The sequence below is a fragment of the Eubalaena glacialis genome, chromosome 2 (genome assembly GCF_028564815.1).
Source record: "Eubalaena glacialis isolate mEubGla1 chromosome 2, mEubGla1.1.hap2.+ XY, whole genome shotgun sequence".
NCBI classification, from domain to species: Eukaryota; Metazoa; Chordata; class Mammalia; order Artiodactyla; family Balaenidae; genus Eubalaena; species Eubalaena glacialis.
The window spans coordinates 195,284,123-195,297,606 of record NC_083717.1 but is presented as its reverse complement, the minus strand read 5'-3'; the positions used below and the strand labels follow the sequence as shown (position 1 = coordinate 195,297,606).

The 13,484-nt window shown below is 65.5% G+C and overlaps 1 protein-coding gene across 4 annotated transcripts in view; it reads right to left on the bottom strand.

The window, feature by feature from the left end:
- Positions 1 to 1,079: 1,079 nt before the first annotated feature.
- PACS2 (phosphofurin acidic cluster sorting protein 2) overlaps positions 1,080 to 13,484 on the bottom strand; it is a 72,903-nt gene continuing 60,498 nt past the window's right edge. For 2 of the 4 annotated variants that reach the window (XM_061181387.1, XM_061181389.1), the window contains exons 19-24: positions 9,093 to 9,135; positions 7,643 to 7,685; positions 7,232 to 7,367; positions 6,207 to 6,433; positions 5,833 to 5,946; positions 1,080 to 4,162 (exon numbers count right to left, since the gene is read on the bottom strand). In XM_061181387.1, the coding sequence (XP_061037370.1) occupies positions 4,044 to 4,162; positions 5,833 to 5,946; positions 6,207 to 6,433; positions 7,232 to 7,367; positions 7,643 to 7,685; positions 9,093 to 9,135 (682 nt within the window). In that variant the 3' untranslated portion in view covers positions 1,080 to 4,043. Of the gene's footprint in view, positions 4,163 to 5,832; positions 5,947 to 6,206; positions 6,434 to 7,231; positions 7,368 to 7,642; positions 7,686 to 9,092; positions 9,136 to 12,767; positions 12,801 to 13,484 lie in introns of those variants that run through there. The other 2 variants (XM_061181391.1, XM_061181390.1) reach the window with 2 other exon arrangements.

The window sequence follows — 13,484 nt, the reverse complement described above, 5'->3', positions numbered from 1 at the left end:
CGCCCCTTCTCCCACCGCGGCTCCAGCTCCTTGGATGTGCCCCCAGACGGCCCGGGTGCGTCTCCTCAGGACCCTGCCTGCGGGGCGCACTGAAGGCGCGGAACGACCAGGCGAGAAAGAAGGGCCGCCCCAGCTCTCCCCGCCTCCCTCCTCCCGACCCCTGTGACCTCACCTCGACGCCCCCCGGCCACACCCCAAGGTCCAGGCTCTGCGCCCCCAACCCGCACGACCACGCGTGAAGACGCCGCAGCAGACGGCAGCCGGCCCCTCTCCACTCCATGGGGTCTGGGGATGAGGAGTTCACTGAGGGGTGGCAGGGCAAGGGTCATGGGGACACACGGCGAGCGTCAAAGGGAGGGAACCATGGGAGGCGGAGGTCAGCGGGGGAGGGGCGGGATACACTACGGGTACGGAGGTGGGGGAGAGGTGGGGTACGCAAGGGGTGCAGGGGTGGGGAAGGAGCGGGGTACACAAGCTATGGGACCGGGGGCGGGGAGGGGCACACTACGGGGACGGGGGCGGGGTACACTGGGTGGAGGGCGGGGCACAGTAGGGGTACGGGATGGGGGAGGGGAGTGGCACACTGGGCTACGGGAGCGGGGGGAGGGGCGGGGCACACTACGGGTACGGGGCGGGCCCATCGTGGTGGGAGGGTCAGAGGGTGGGGCCCACAGCGGTTCTGGAAGGCCCGAGGGGGCGGAGTCGAGCCCCACGAACTTCCGCTTCGACAGGCTCCGCCCTGCCGTTTCCGCTTCCGGCCCGTTTTCGCGCCTGCGTCCTGGGCTCGGTTGTCAGGGCCCGACCGGGGTTCCGCTCGCCACGCGGAGCTGGTCCCACGCCGGTGTCCATTGCCCGGGGCTTCATGTCGGGCTCTCGAGGAGTCCCGGCCCCGCGCCGCTCGGAGGGGCTCGCCTCGCAGACGCCCCCAGCCGTCCGCGCCCTGACCCCAGGCCCCCTTGGGTCCCCGCCTCGCGTGGCGGCTTCGGAGCGCCGGCCCGCGACGTGCGGGCGGAGCTCGCGCCTGGACGGATGGAGGGGCCGAGGCTGCTCGAGAGGAATCACACAGCAGGCGAGGGAAGGCCTGGGAGTGCTCCCCGCGTTTATTAGTGTCGCATCAGCACCTTAAAATACTCCACGTGGTCACATAACGTGACAGATTAGAATCTGTTTTCCAAAAACGCTATTTACATTAATTCTGTTTTCCATTAAAAAGAAAAAGAACCAAAAACCTAGCAACACGTACATCCTAGAAACCAAACAATGCACAAAGAACTGGACGGGGGGTCTGCAGGAACGCACGGTGGCACCCCTTAGCCTCCCCTGGGGGAGGGACCCCCAAGCCCAGTCCTCAGGCCCCTGCCAAGGACTTATCTTCCTCTCCACCGGAGGACAGGACAGGTCTCGGGAGGGGGTCAAGGAACAGGTGTAGGGGTCAGGCAACTGGCCTTTGGGAGCAAGTGGCCCGGTCTTGTCATGAGGAACCTGTTCTGGGACAAAGGCCAGTCAGGTCTTCATATCTGGGAGTGAGGACAGGGCAGCAATGCTGACCCTGGCCGCTCTGATCTGCCCGCCGCTGCACAGAGACCTTTGGTTCTGGGCCCAGAGTCCCTCTCCTTCCGGATCTGCAGCCGTGACACTGACTCGGGACACCGGCCTGCATGCCCTGAGGAGACGGGGACCCAGGGGACCAACACAAGGAGGGAGAAGCAGTCACCTGGATACAGGGCTGGAGCTCACCTCCACGGGGCCTCAGCGAGCGCAGAGCCTGCCCACACCGTGCCACCAGGCCCACGAGGAGCCTGGCCTTACCCGAAGGTGACTGGTCACCCAATGGGCTGAGAACCCCTGCTCCTGTCCTGTGGGTCACGGTCTGGGGCCCGTGTTCCTCTCATGGCCACACCGCCCTCCACATGCTCACGGCTGCACTGGCTCAGTCACAGACGGCTTTGGCTTCTGCATCACCTTCCTCCCAGGGACAAAGTGCTTTTATATGTATCCTCAGAACGGCTCCATGAGGTAGGCAGGGGAAACGTGACCATCCCCGTTTAGCCGATGGGGAAACCGAGGCACCGGCGTGAGCAAAGCCCAGGTCTCCAAGTGAGTTATGGTGATCGGGGCCATCTGCACGACTCCTGGGCCCATGAACAGTGTGGCCGGTGGGCCCCGTGGCACTGGACAGACCACAACTGGGCTCTGCAGGCCCAGCGGCACAGGGTGGAGGTGCTGGGTGTCTTCTCCTTGTGGGTACAAGGACACAGGGAGGCGTGAGGAGGACAGCCCCCTTTGGCCCTTCTTCTAAAACTAGCTCTGCAGCTGTAAAGCTAAGTCAAGGGTGTGTCACCTGCACTTCCTTCCTGTTGAGTGTGACCTTTGGAAACTCGAGCAGTAACCAAGGCCCTGAGGCCAGTGGTGGGAACATGGGTGGGGAGGCTCAAGGTCCCCAGGCTGCTTCTGAGTGTAGCCGCAGGTGGGTGCTGCACAGGCCGCCCAAGGGGTCCTCAGCTCAGCGGCCTGCACCCTCACCCAGGTCCTTCCCAGGGAGGGGCAGGGGGCGGGGCCCCTGGCCCAAGGTCATGTCCAAATCCTGTCTGCCAGCTAGGTCCAAGGCCCTCAGCCATGGACACTCGGACCCTGTACAGCCGCCTGGGGGAGGTAAGCAGGTAGTCACAGGTAAGAAAAACAGGCCATTTTCCATCCACCAAGTGGGACCCCTCTGTGCCACGGGCTGTTGGTGAGGCCTGTCCTCCAGAAGAGCAGGAAAGGCCTGCAACCTGTCTGCATTTGGCACTGTTTTTCTGAGCACAGCATGTGTGGCTCTCGGCCCTAGGAAACTGGGCTCACAGCTCCCTGGGTGGGTCACCACGGTCCTACAGCCACAGCTGCCAAGGGGCAGGAGCTGGGGGGCTCTTCCTGTGGAGTGCTGGGGTGCAGGCCTGTGGGGGAGCAGGACTGGCGAGGAGCCTGGCCTCAGGTGGAGGGTAGGCTCGCCCCCCTCCGCAGGGACCCAGACCCCAAACCCCTCCGTCCTGAGGAGTCCGGCCTAGAGGTGGGGCCCCAGCTTCACCCACAGCCCCGACGGGGCTCAGCCCCTATGGTCTGGCCACATTAGTGTTGCATGTGACAAACACCTGGCTGCCTGGCCAGACACCTCCCAGCCAGCAGGGGGGCTGGGGTGGGGGCAGGAGGTGGCAGCTGCGGAAGCCACTGTGCCCACTAAGTTTGGGGCGGGCACAGCTCGCAGAAGCAGAGCGGCACCGCAGGGACGGCCGGGGGAGCAGTGGGTGTGGGGGGCTGGGACCCCGGGCAGCACAGCTGGCTCTGCCTTAGCCCTAAGGGGCTGTTGGGGCTTCAGAAGAGCAACGTCTGTTTGGCAGCTACATTGCAACATGTATTTGAAAGCATTAAAAATATCCGCTACTATAAAACCTCCACTGCCCCCTGTGGCTGGAGTTTACTGGGATCCACGAGTGGGCGGTGCTGGGGCATCTCTTGGCTGGTTGGTGGCTGAGGCCCAGGGCTGGGCTGACTGGCCTGACTGGCCTCTGTTCCGCCCAGGACGCCCCCGACAGAAGGCTGGCCTTTGGCCTCTGGCCACCCAGCTCGATGCCTGGGCACACAGGCAGCCTGGGGTCCGGGGGGCCGCCCGCCGGACCCTGGCTCCGAGGAAGCAGAGTCCTGGCTTTCAGAAAGGACAGGACGCAAAGGCAAGAACCCTTCTTGTTGGGGGGCTGGGTGGGGGGAGTCCTGAGGCCACAACACACCTTCCACGATTCTCAAGTTCAACACTGTCCGCCTGACCTCCCACCCCTGCCGGAACGTTCTGGTTAATAAGCAGAGCAGTTATGGGGTCCCGGTGGGGGGCCGCCCCGTTAGTTTCCAGGTAGTGAGCATGTTCATAGTTAAGACTGTTTTTCTCTGGGTTTTTAAGGGTCTGTCTCTGCAGTAAACTGAAATGTTAACAGGAAAGCAGCTGGGCCCTCCCGGCGCTCGGCCATCGCAGGGCTGCAGGGCGGGGAGCCGGCGCGGCCCCTCGGCAGGCGGGGCTAAAAGGTGGACTTGGAGTGTCCGAAGATGCAGATGGGGAAGTGCTTGACGTGGGAGGACCACTGGGCCGCCAGCTGGAAGAACTTGACGTCGTTCCACTCCACACCGTCGATGAGGACTGTGGGGGACAAGACCGCCTGACCCACCTGCCCCTCCTCCAGGCCGTGGCACAGAACGAGGCTGGAGAGCCTGACACCCCCGGGGACTCCCAGGCTCCCGGGCGACACTCGCCGGCTCTCAGTGGCCCCTAGGAGGAGGTGGTCTGGGACGGCCCAGCCCACCTCGCTGACCTTCCTGCCACCTGCCCAGCACCGCCCCCATGGCCAGCCCCTCCCCGACTTCGGGGGAGCTGCTTGTCCGCAGCCCCTCTGGCTCAGCAGGGGTGTGCAAACCCAATTTAAAACACTCTCCACTTAAAGCAGAAAATCAACAGAGGCAGCCCAGGTGGTTCTCGGCCACTGTGGTCGGACTCGAGCTCGTGAGAAAAGGAAAATCTCGAGGGCTCCACGTTCTGTTAGTTGCAGAGTATCTTCCAGAGAGAGTGTGAGACAAACCCAGAGGACTGAGGAGTTACTTCTCAGAACTGGAAAAGCCGCTCCACGCACACAAACAGCCTCAGCCACGTGTGTTCAAAGCTCAAACTACGTAATATGACTTCATAGCAAACAAAAGCATTTCCTGAGGTGAACTTAGAAAAGCCACCCAGTTCGGCTCTGGTTTACTTCCATATCCTACCCGCCCCCCCCACTCCTGCTGGGGGACAGAGAGACAGAGAGAGAGAGAGAGAGAGAGAGAGAGAGCGAGAGTGAGGGAGGGAGAGAGGGAGGGAGAGGAGGGAGGGAGAGGAAGGAGGGAGAGGGAGGGAGGGAGAGGGAGGGAGAGGGAGGGAGGGAGGGAGAGGGAGGGAGGGAGGGAGGGAGAGGGAGGGAGGGAGGGAGAGGGAGGGAGGGAGAGAGAGGAAGGAGGGAGGGAGGGAGAGGAGGGAGAGGAGGGAGAGAGGGAGGGAGGGAGGGAGGGAGAGGAGGGAGGGGAGGGAGGGGAGGGAGGGGAGGGAGGGGAGGGGGGAGGGAGAGGAGGGAGAGGAGGGAGGGAGGGAGGGAGGGGAGGGAGGGAGGGAGGGGAGGGAGGGGAGGGAGGGAGGGAGGGGAGGGAGGGAGGGAGGGAGGGGAGGGAGGGAGGGAGGGAGAGAGGGAGGGGGGAAGGAGGGAGGGAGAGGAGGGAGGGAGGGAGGGAGAGGAGGGAGGAGGGAGGGAGGGAGGGAGGGGAGGGAGGGGAGGGAGGGAGGGAGGGAGGGGAGGGAGGGAGGGAGGGAGGGGAGGGAGGGGAGGGAGGGGAGGGAGGGAGGGGAGGGAGGGAGGGAGGGAGGGGGAGGGAGAGAGGGGAGGGAGGGGGAGAGGGGAGGGAGGGAGGGAGGGGAGGGAGGGAGGGAGGGAGGGGAGGGAGGGGAGGGAGGGAGGGGAGGGAGGGGAGGGAGGGAGGGGAGGGAGGGAGGGAGGGAGGGGGAGGGAGAGAGGGGAGGGAGGGGGAGAGGGGAGGGAGGGAGGGAGGGGAGGGGGGGAGGGAGGGAGGGAGGGGAGGGAGGGAGGGAGGGGAGGGAGGGAGGGAGGGGAGGGAGGGAGGGAGGGGAGGGAGGGAGGGAGGGAGGGGAGGGAGGGGAGGGAGGGAGGGGAGGGAGGGAGGGAGGGAGGGGAGGGAGGGAGGGAGGGAGGGGAGGGAGGGAGGGAGGGGAGGGAGGGAGGGGAGGGAGGGACGGAGGGACGGAGGGAGGGGGAGGGAGGCAGCGCTCACCCCGCAGCATATTCTGCTGGTGCTTGGCGGTGCAGATGAGCCGGCTGATACCCTCAATGCACTGGCTTTTGGATTCTACATCCTTGTCCTTGGTTTTCTTGGGCAAGAACATCACTAGGAGGAAAAGGGGCTGTGCTGTCCTCCCGCTGTCCCTCAGGGGTGGGGGGCTAGCAGGGGCTGTGGGCGCACCTCGGCCCTTGGACCCTGCTCATCTGGACCCCCTTCCGCACGGACCCTGCCTGCCACCGCCCGCCCACCGGGAGGCCTTTGCCCGGGGCTCTGGTCAGAAGCGGCCCCCAGGCCTGTGGTGCCCTCGGGGCCTGCCCGGCGGCCCCTTCGATTGTCCCGACAGCCAGCCCGCCTCCCCACCTCACCCTTCTTGTTCTTCTCCTTGGTGACCACGGTCATGGACATGGTGGGCGTGGCCGCAGCCTCGCCGCTGCTGGGCAGCCTGCTGACCTGGAGAGACCGGAAGGTGCACTTGAGTGTGTTTTTGGTGGTGGGCGGGTCCTTCCTCTCCGCATCTCTCTTCCTGTCTGCGGGCTGGGCTGCCGTCCAGTAATCCACCTGCAGCCCCATCAGCTCGGCGCCGACGCCCTGGCTGTGAAAGATGAGGGAGGCTCACCCCTCCGTCCTCAGCGGGTGACGGCAGCACCCCCGCGACTGGCACAGGCGAGGAGGCGCCCGCTGGTGCCTGTGCTGCCCAACGTCGGGGGGTCGCCGGCAGTGGCTGAGGACGGAGGGGAGCTCGGGGCCCAGAGCCCGCTGGCGGGCCGTCCTGGTCTCCAGGGGCAGCCCCGTCTGCGCCCATGGCTCCAGCGTAGTCATGATGCTGGAGTCACCCAGGAGTGTCCAGACCTGCCGCCCGCCCACGCTGCCGCTTTGTCTGGAGGGCCCAGGCCAACTGCCCCCTTGGAGGTGTGGCCTCAGGGCCCAAGTCCTCCCCGACCCTGGGGCAGTCCTGCCTGGGTGAGTTCTGCTCACGAGAGCCCCGAGGGCAGCCGAGAGGGGCTGTGGACCCCCCCCACCCACCGTCCCCACACCTTCTACTCACATCTGAGTTTCCAAAATCCCCTCTGTGTGCAGAGCACCCCGTATTTATACTCTGTAGTTCCCGTCCCTAGGAATGCAGGGGGTGGGGCGAGGTGGGGAGACACCAGGCCAGGACTGAGCAGTCCAGCGCCCCAACTCACTTGTCTGATGAGCCTGGGTAGACACCACCACGGCCCCTGCAGGGCCGCTGAGCCCACCTTCCGCCCTGACCCTCTGCTTCCTGGCACCCCAGGGTACGGCCAGGGACCACGAGGAACCGCCAGTGTTCTCAGCACAGCCCCTGCTGCGCTGGGGGGACAGACGGCGTGAGCTGGTGGGCAGCGTCCGCCCACATAGCTGCATTTACCTGGGGGAGGACAGGCCCCCGCTCACCGACGGGGAGGAGGGCGGGGTGGGTGAGGCCTCCTTGGCCGCGGGAGATGTGGACGGCGGGGTGGACGAGAGTGTGCTGGAGCCCGAGGGGGCCGCGTCGTCTGAGTCACCTTGGGGAGGAGTCGGGGGGGCAGCGCTGAGCTCCCCCGCTGCTCTGCCCCAAGCAGCCCCAGGCCCTCTGGACCCAGACATGGCAGGGAGGCCAGGCAGCTGTGGGCTGGGTGGGGGTGTGTGTGGGAAGCAGGAGACCCCCCCAGCCCCCTGCTCAGGGTCAGGGGTGGCCCATTCATGGGGAACAGAAGCCCAGCAGCAAGGTGCGTGTTGGTGCTGGGGCTGCCCCGGCCCTCCTGCGTCCCAGCCCCCCGTGCAGGGATGATGGAGTTACCTGATGTGGCCGAAGACGGCTCCACTATTCCAACCTTCACCACCTAGAAGGCAACAGGATGCTGCTGGCAGTGGCGCGGGGGTGGTGCTGGGACTCCACATCCAGGCAGGGACCTGTTTTCCTACCACCTGTCCTCCATGTCCCCCCATCCCCCAGGAGCTCCTGGGGCCGAGCCAGGTCCCAGCCCCTCGGTCTGTGGGGCAGAGCTAAGCTCAAGGGAGCCACCGCCTGGGTGGTCAGCCACGGCATAGGCCCTGCTGAGGGACCTCCCTGTGCTGGGGGCGTGTTTGGGAGACGCCCTTGAATTAAAGCAAGTTCTGTGGCCATCCTGCACTCCCGGGACGAGGGCTGCCAGCCGGCCCCTGGCCTGGCCCTGACCTGTGGCCAGCATTCAGGACACATGTGGCCTCTGGCAGGACTGGCGCCCTCCCTCCACGGGCGAACCTCTCAGGTCCCACACCCTGGACTCGGCAAACTGCGTGCCCGTGAGACTGGCGGGCGCAGACGTCAGCGGGTCAGGTGCTGGAGTGAGGGAGCCCTGCCCAGCGGGGCACAAAGGCAGCCCTGGGGCCTGCACCAAACCCGCGTGGGCTGCCGGGGGGGCCCGGTCCCACCCTGACCAGGGCGGGAGCTGTGTCACGTGAAAGAAATCACGACAACGGCTCCTGCCTCGGTCACACGGTGGCATCTCAAGTGCAGCCAGCGAGACAGGCCCTCCTGTCACTGCAGCAGCTTCCTCAGGACAGGCTGCTCCGGACCAGCACCCTCCAAGTACAGCCAGCAGCCACCTGACGCCGGAGCAGACTGAACCACGGCCTGGAGGCCCTGCTGCCTGCCAGGCGGCCACACGGCTCTCACAGCAGACGCTGGGCTGGAGACCACGGTGGGACCACAGGCTGTGGACGCGCGGCCTGGCCGGCGAGGAGTAGCCCTCACTCCTTGGCAGTGGGAAAAAGCAAAACCTCCCAACTTACAGGGATGATCCCAGCCGAGCAAGCCTGCCCTGCGGCTCCCAAAGGACAGAGGCAGCCCTCTGCCCCCACCCCAGGCGGGGCCTGTCCTGAGGCCCGCCGACCCTCGGTGCCCCCTGAAGAGCCGAGCCTGACACTGGCCCCGGACACCCAGGACGGTGCTGAGAACTGGACCCTCACCCCCAGGTGGGCTCCCTGCTTCCACATGTCAGGCCGCAGCAGAGCCGGGGCAGCGATACGCCTGGGCTCACCCCCCCACTCGACAAGAACAAACAGAGAGCTTTAGGGTGGGAGAAATGTATAAGGCAAGTCCTCAGCTCAAACTGGTGAGGAAGGGTCTGGAACATATCAAATTAATGCAAGAACAGACTGGTTATAAAAGACCTCTTGGCAGAAAAACGGCCTCCCAGCAGCAGGTGGAGCCAGCCAAGCGGCAGGAAAGCTTTGGGCAAGGCGCTGCCTGCCCGAGCAGTACTCACCCCTACGAAGGGAATGAACTTCTGAGAGGACTCTTCGTCGGGGCTAAGACGAGGGAAACAGACAGTTAGCGCTCTCCCCGAGGGACAGGCCCTTTCCGAGTGGCCCTGCCCCACCCACTGCCTCGCTCCCACCCTCCCGCAGGATGCCTCAAACGCATCTCTGCACAGAGGTCCAGAGGCCCACGGGACAGCCCAGAGGGGAAGGGTGGAGAGTGCAGCCTCGCCCAGGAATCTGCCACTCTATCCTGGGGGCCTGGGGCTCGGGGCAGCCAGCCCAGCCCAGCCCAAAGGTCTTCCTGCTGGCCCCACTCACTGAGCCCCAAGACAGGCCGGCTTTCTGTGCCCCCAGGATGCCCCAGGAACAGTCTGGGCCTCCGCCAGTGATTGGGGGTGACTGTCCCAAGCCAGGCTAGGGAGGTTTTCTCCCAGATGGTCTGGGTAAAGTTGGTGCCCACTGTGGGGCGGGCCTATTTCCAGGACTTTGGCCTCGGTGATGGGGTGCATATGTCACGTTCTAACAGAACGATGCCCCAAGGGTAGCCCGAGGGCGAGACCAAGGCTCTGTGGGCTGTGCTGCTGTACTGTGCCCACGGGCTCTGCAGGACTTCTGGCAGAACCTCAGCCTCGCCGGAACCGCTGGTCACGGCCCATCGGTGGCAAAGGCATCCAGTGTCCAAGGGCCCTGGGTGTGGGCGTTGGCAGGAGCCAAGGGGGTGCAAACCCCTGTCTCTTCCTCCCCCTCTTCCCCAGCCAGGGCTGCTCCTGTGGCTCAGCTGGCAGCAGGCTGCCCCCGCCTGGTGTCTGCCTTAGCCTGGCCTGTGGTCCGAGGGGCTCTCCCGCAGGACTGAGGCTCCACCAGCGGCTAGGAGAGTGCCTCTTTCTTGGCCACCTCCGTGTAGGTCCCCAGGGCGGGGCCGGTCCTGGGCCTTCTGTCCCTCCCCCAGCTTCAGAGAAGATAGGCGCCCCCTCCCCGCTTCCTCGGCTGGTGGCGTCCACCCAGCCGCGGGCCTGCTCTCCGAGCTGACCTCCCAGTTCCACTTGTCTCATCTCCCTAAACCAGAGCCTGTCGTCAAAGATCAACTCCTCTGCGGGTAAGTCCACACGTGCGTGCCACGCAAGGCAGTGGCCCAGGGGTGTCACTCAGGGAGAAGCCTCTGCTCCAAGCAGGCTGTTGGGGGGCCTCCCTGGGCACCAATTCCCGGGACCAGGAGCCCCACGTCGCCAGAGCCTTCAAGAGGCCCTCCCCTCCCTGCCCCTGCGGGGGGCGGAGGCCTGCACCTGGCTGGCGCTCCCCGTGAAGTGTAGCCACCAGCTGGCCAAGTGACCGTGGCCCAGGGGCCAGCACAAAGCGCTGTCAGGCTGGTCCTGGCAGGAGGTGCCGCCCCACACCCAGCGCCACGGCACCCACCGGCAGGAGCCGCCCCCCCCCCCCGGGCGCCCCCGGGAAGTGGGCATCCACGACCTCTGCCCCAGCACCACCCAACCCACCTTCGCAAAAGGGACAGCAAACGTCTTTGGGTGAAAGACCCTACAGGTTCAGTCCATCCAATTGAAAATAACCAGATTACCAGTCTCTCTCCCCGTTGCAAGGAGAGTACAGTTGAAAGAGAAAACTTCTCTTTTTTCATTTCAAGCAACGAAACAACCCAAATCCTGCGCCCAGACCTCCTTCTGCATGCAGGGTGGCAAAAAGCAGGAAGCCGGGTGGGGTTCCTGGCCCAGCGCACGGGAGTCTCGGACCCTCAGGGCTCCCACCCTCAGCGAGCCACTGCCCCCCCCCGCCCCTCCGCCCCAGGATCGGCACGCAGGAAGGCAGGCAAGTGGGGGCCTCAAGAGATGGGACTCGGGGGACTGCACGCCACAAACGCCAAAGCCAAGCCGTGCCCCTGGGCCATGCAGACCACATCCAGCACGCGGCACGCGCCCGGCGAGACGGGGGTGACACCAGCTTCCACTGAGACCCCTCAACCTGGACCCTGGATGCGGAGGGGCACACGTGTTCTTGGCAGGGGCAGCGGACAGAACTCCTAGGGCTTGAGCCGTGGCTCTGCGGCAGGGCCCCTGGGCGTGGCTCCTGAGACCCGCACATGGGGGGAGGTGTAGCGTGCCTCTACTTGACACGGGGTCGGGGGGGGGCTTGGAAGCTGAGGGGGCGCAGCCCACACGAGGCCGGCGTGGAGGCGCTGAGCAGCCCTCTAGCGGTCGCCCGGGGGGACCAACGGCGGGTCTGACCCCAGGCCGGGAGCTGGCACTGAGCAGATAGGCTCCTCCCTGCAGGTGACCTCACGGGGCCTGGGCTGGAGAGGGACCGGAAGGGCCATGCCCGCTGCCCACCCTCTCCTGGGTCTCCTGACCCCTCCAGGTGGACAGCAGCCTGTTCTCTGTCACAGCAGGCAAAGGCCGACCTGCTACCCTTCCAGCCCCGGGCTCCAAGCGTGGATGGCACGCTGCCTTCACAGGGCTCAACCCAGGGCATCTGGAGCCCCCACCCGACCCCCCGTGCTAGTGTCACCACTGTAACGCGGAGGCGGGGGCATGAGGCTTGGAGGAGGCTCGGGGTCTCCTAAGCCCCGGCCCGAGGCTCACAAACGCCAACCGCAGCACAGTCGAGAAGCTGTGGCCCAGGCAGCGAAGCACGCCGCGGACTCCTGGCGCCTCAGCTAAGGGGGCGGGGGGGGGGGGGGAGGGAAGCCAGTGCAGGCCCACAGGACAGCCTGAGGGGTCAGCAAGGCACACCACGGCTGGTCTTTCTCTAGCCCCTGAGGCTTGTTTAGCAGGACAGTCGAACGAGCTTAGACCCCCTCCTCCTGGTCTGCCCCAGGGCCCAGCAGAGAGGCCACTTGGGACCCAAGGACCCTCCCTGGGGGGCTTTCCCAGGAGAGCAAATAACCTGAGACCCATGGCAGAGAAGCGCCCTGAGGGACCCAGTGCAGGACGCCAGGCAGGCAGGGGCCTTGTGTGAAAGGGCAACTCCGGGGGCATCCGGAGCTCAGCTCCCAACGGACAGCCAGACCGAGGGTGGAGCCGCCTCGGGGGAGAAAAGCACTTTGCCCGTGTGCAGCGGTCCCATCCAGGTAAACACGGCCCGGAGCTGCTCTCTGCCGCCTGGGTGCGGGGCGGCGGGGGCTTGGAGCTGGCCACTGACCACTGCCGTCACCCGGAGCGAGCTCCGCATCCCCTCTCCTCACCGTCCCCACGTGGAGGGTCAGCAAGAACGCCATCCTCCCGCAGCTGCTGGCACCATGTGCTGGGAGCAAAGCCCACAGTCGGAGAGTGGTGCCAGCACCCGGCAGCTCTCGGGGTGAAACCAGCCCCTGCTGCTAATTTAAGAGGTAGCACCGCCAGGCTTCAGAGATGGAGCAACTCCGGGAGAAGTTCAATCGGCCACTTCTTAAACCCAAACTCAGGACTGAAACAAAGAGCCTGCCCAGCGACTTGCAGGCAGCAGGCTTTTGTCGCTGCAGCTGGGTGGGGGCCCGAGAGTACAGGCCTGGCTAGGGCAGCTGGCAGCGCACCGGGGCCCACCTGATGGAGGCCTCCCCTCCTGACTCCTGGCGGGGAAGCGGACAATGGGGGATGGAAACCTGAGGACGCACCCCACCTGCTGACACTGCTAAACAGCCCTAAAGACCAGCCAGCGGGCGGAAGGGGGCGCGGCCCCAGGGACAGCGGTACCTGAGGGTAAAGTCAAAATGAAAGTTCTTTCTCCTTTTCAGAAAGCCACCAAAGAGAAAAACATGACGTTATTAGGTGCTCAGGTGCGGCGAGGCACCCCAGGCACGGCACCAGCACAGTGGTCCCCGTGCCCCTCGCAGAGGAAGAGCCGGGAACCTTGCGCTAGGCTGTGTGCTGGGCGCCTGCAGAGGCTTTGGCTCGATTCTACCTCCGCCTTGGAAGCCGTGCACCGTCCCCCAGCGGGAGCCGGGGAGCTGTACTTCATCAGCCCGGCCGTGGTCTGCCTATTCCTGCCCTTCCCCACCCGGGACGCCTCTGTCCGGGGGCTGGCTAAGGGGCCGCTCGATCCCCCAACCTGTGCGCCCAGCCCTACCCCGTCCTGGGCACGGCCCCTGACCACCGTCCTGCACTGGGCGGGGTGAGAAACGGGTCTCCCTGCCAGGAAGCCCCGCTGTTGGAGGAGCATGTGCCCAGGCTGGAGAAAGCAGGTCGCTGCTGGGGGCCAAGCACCAGGACCACTACTCTTGTAACTTTTATTACCGTAAGTTCAAACACATACAAAGAGAAACAAAAAGCGACCAGCTCATTCTAACTCCGATTCGCCTCGGGAAAGGGTGCGGTGGTCGAGAACTGGGGGCTGCTCGGATGGCTCACAGGCTCCCCCTGATCCCAGCTCGGCTTCCCTCCCGCAGAGCCCAATGAGCAACCCAAGGAGCT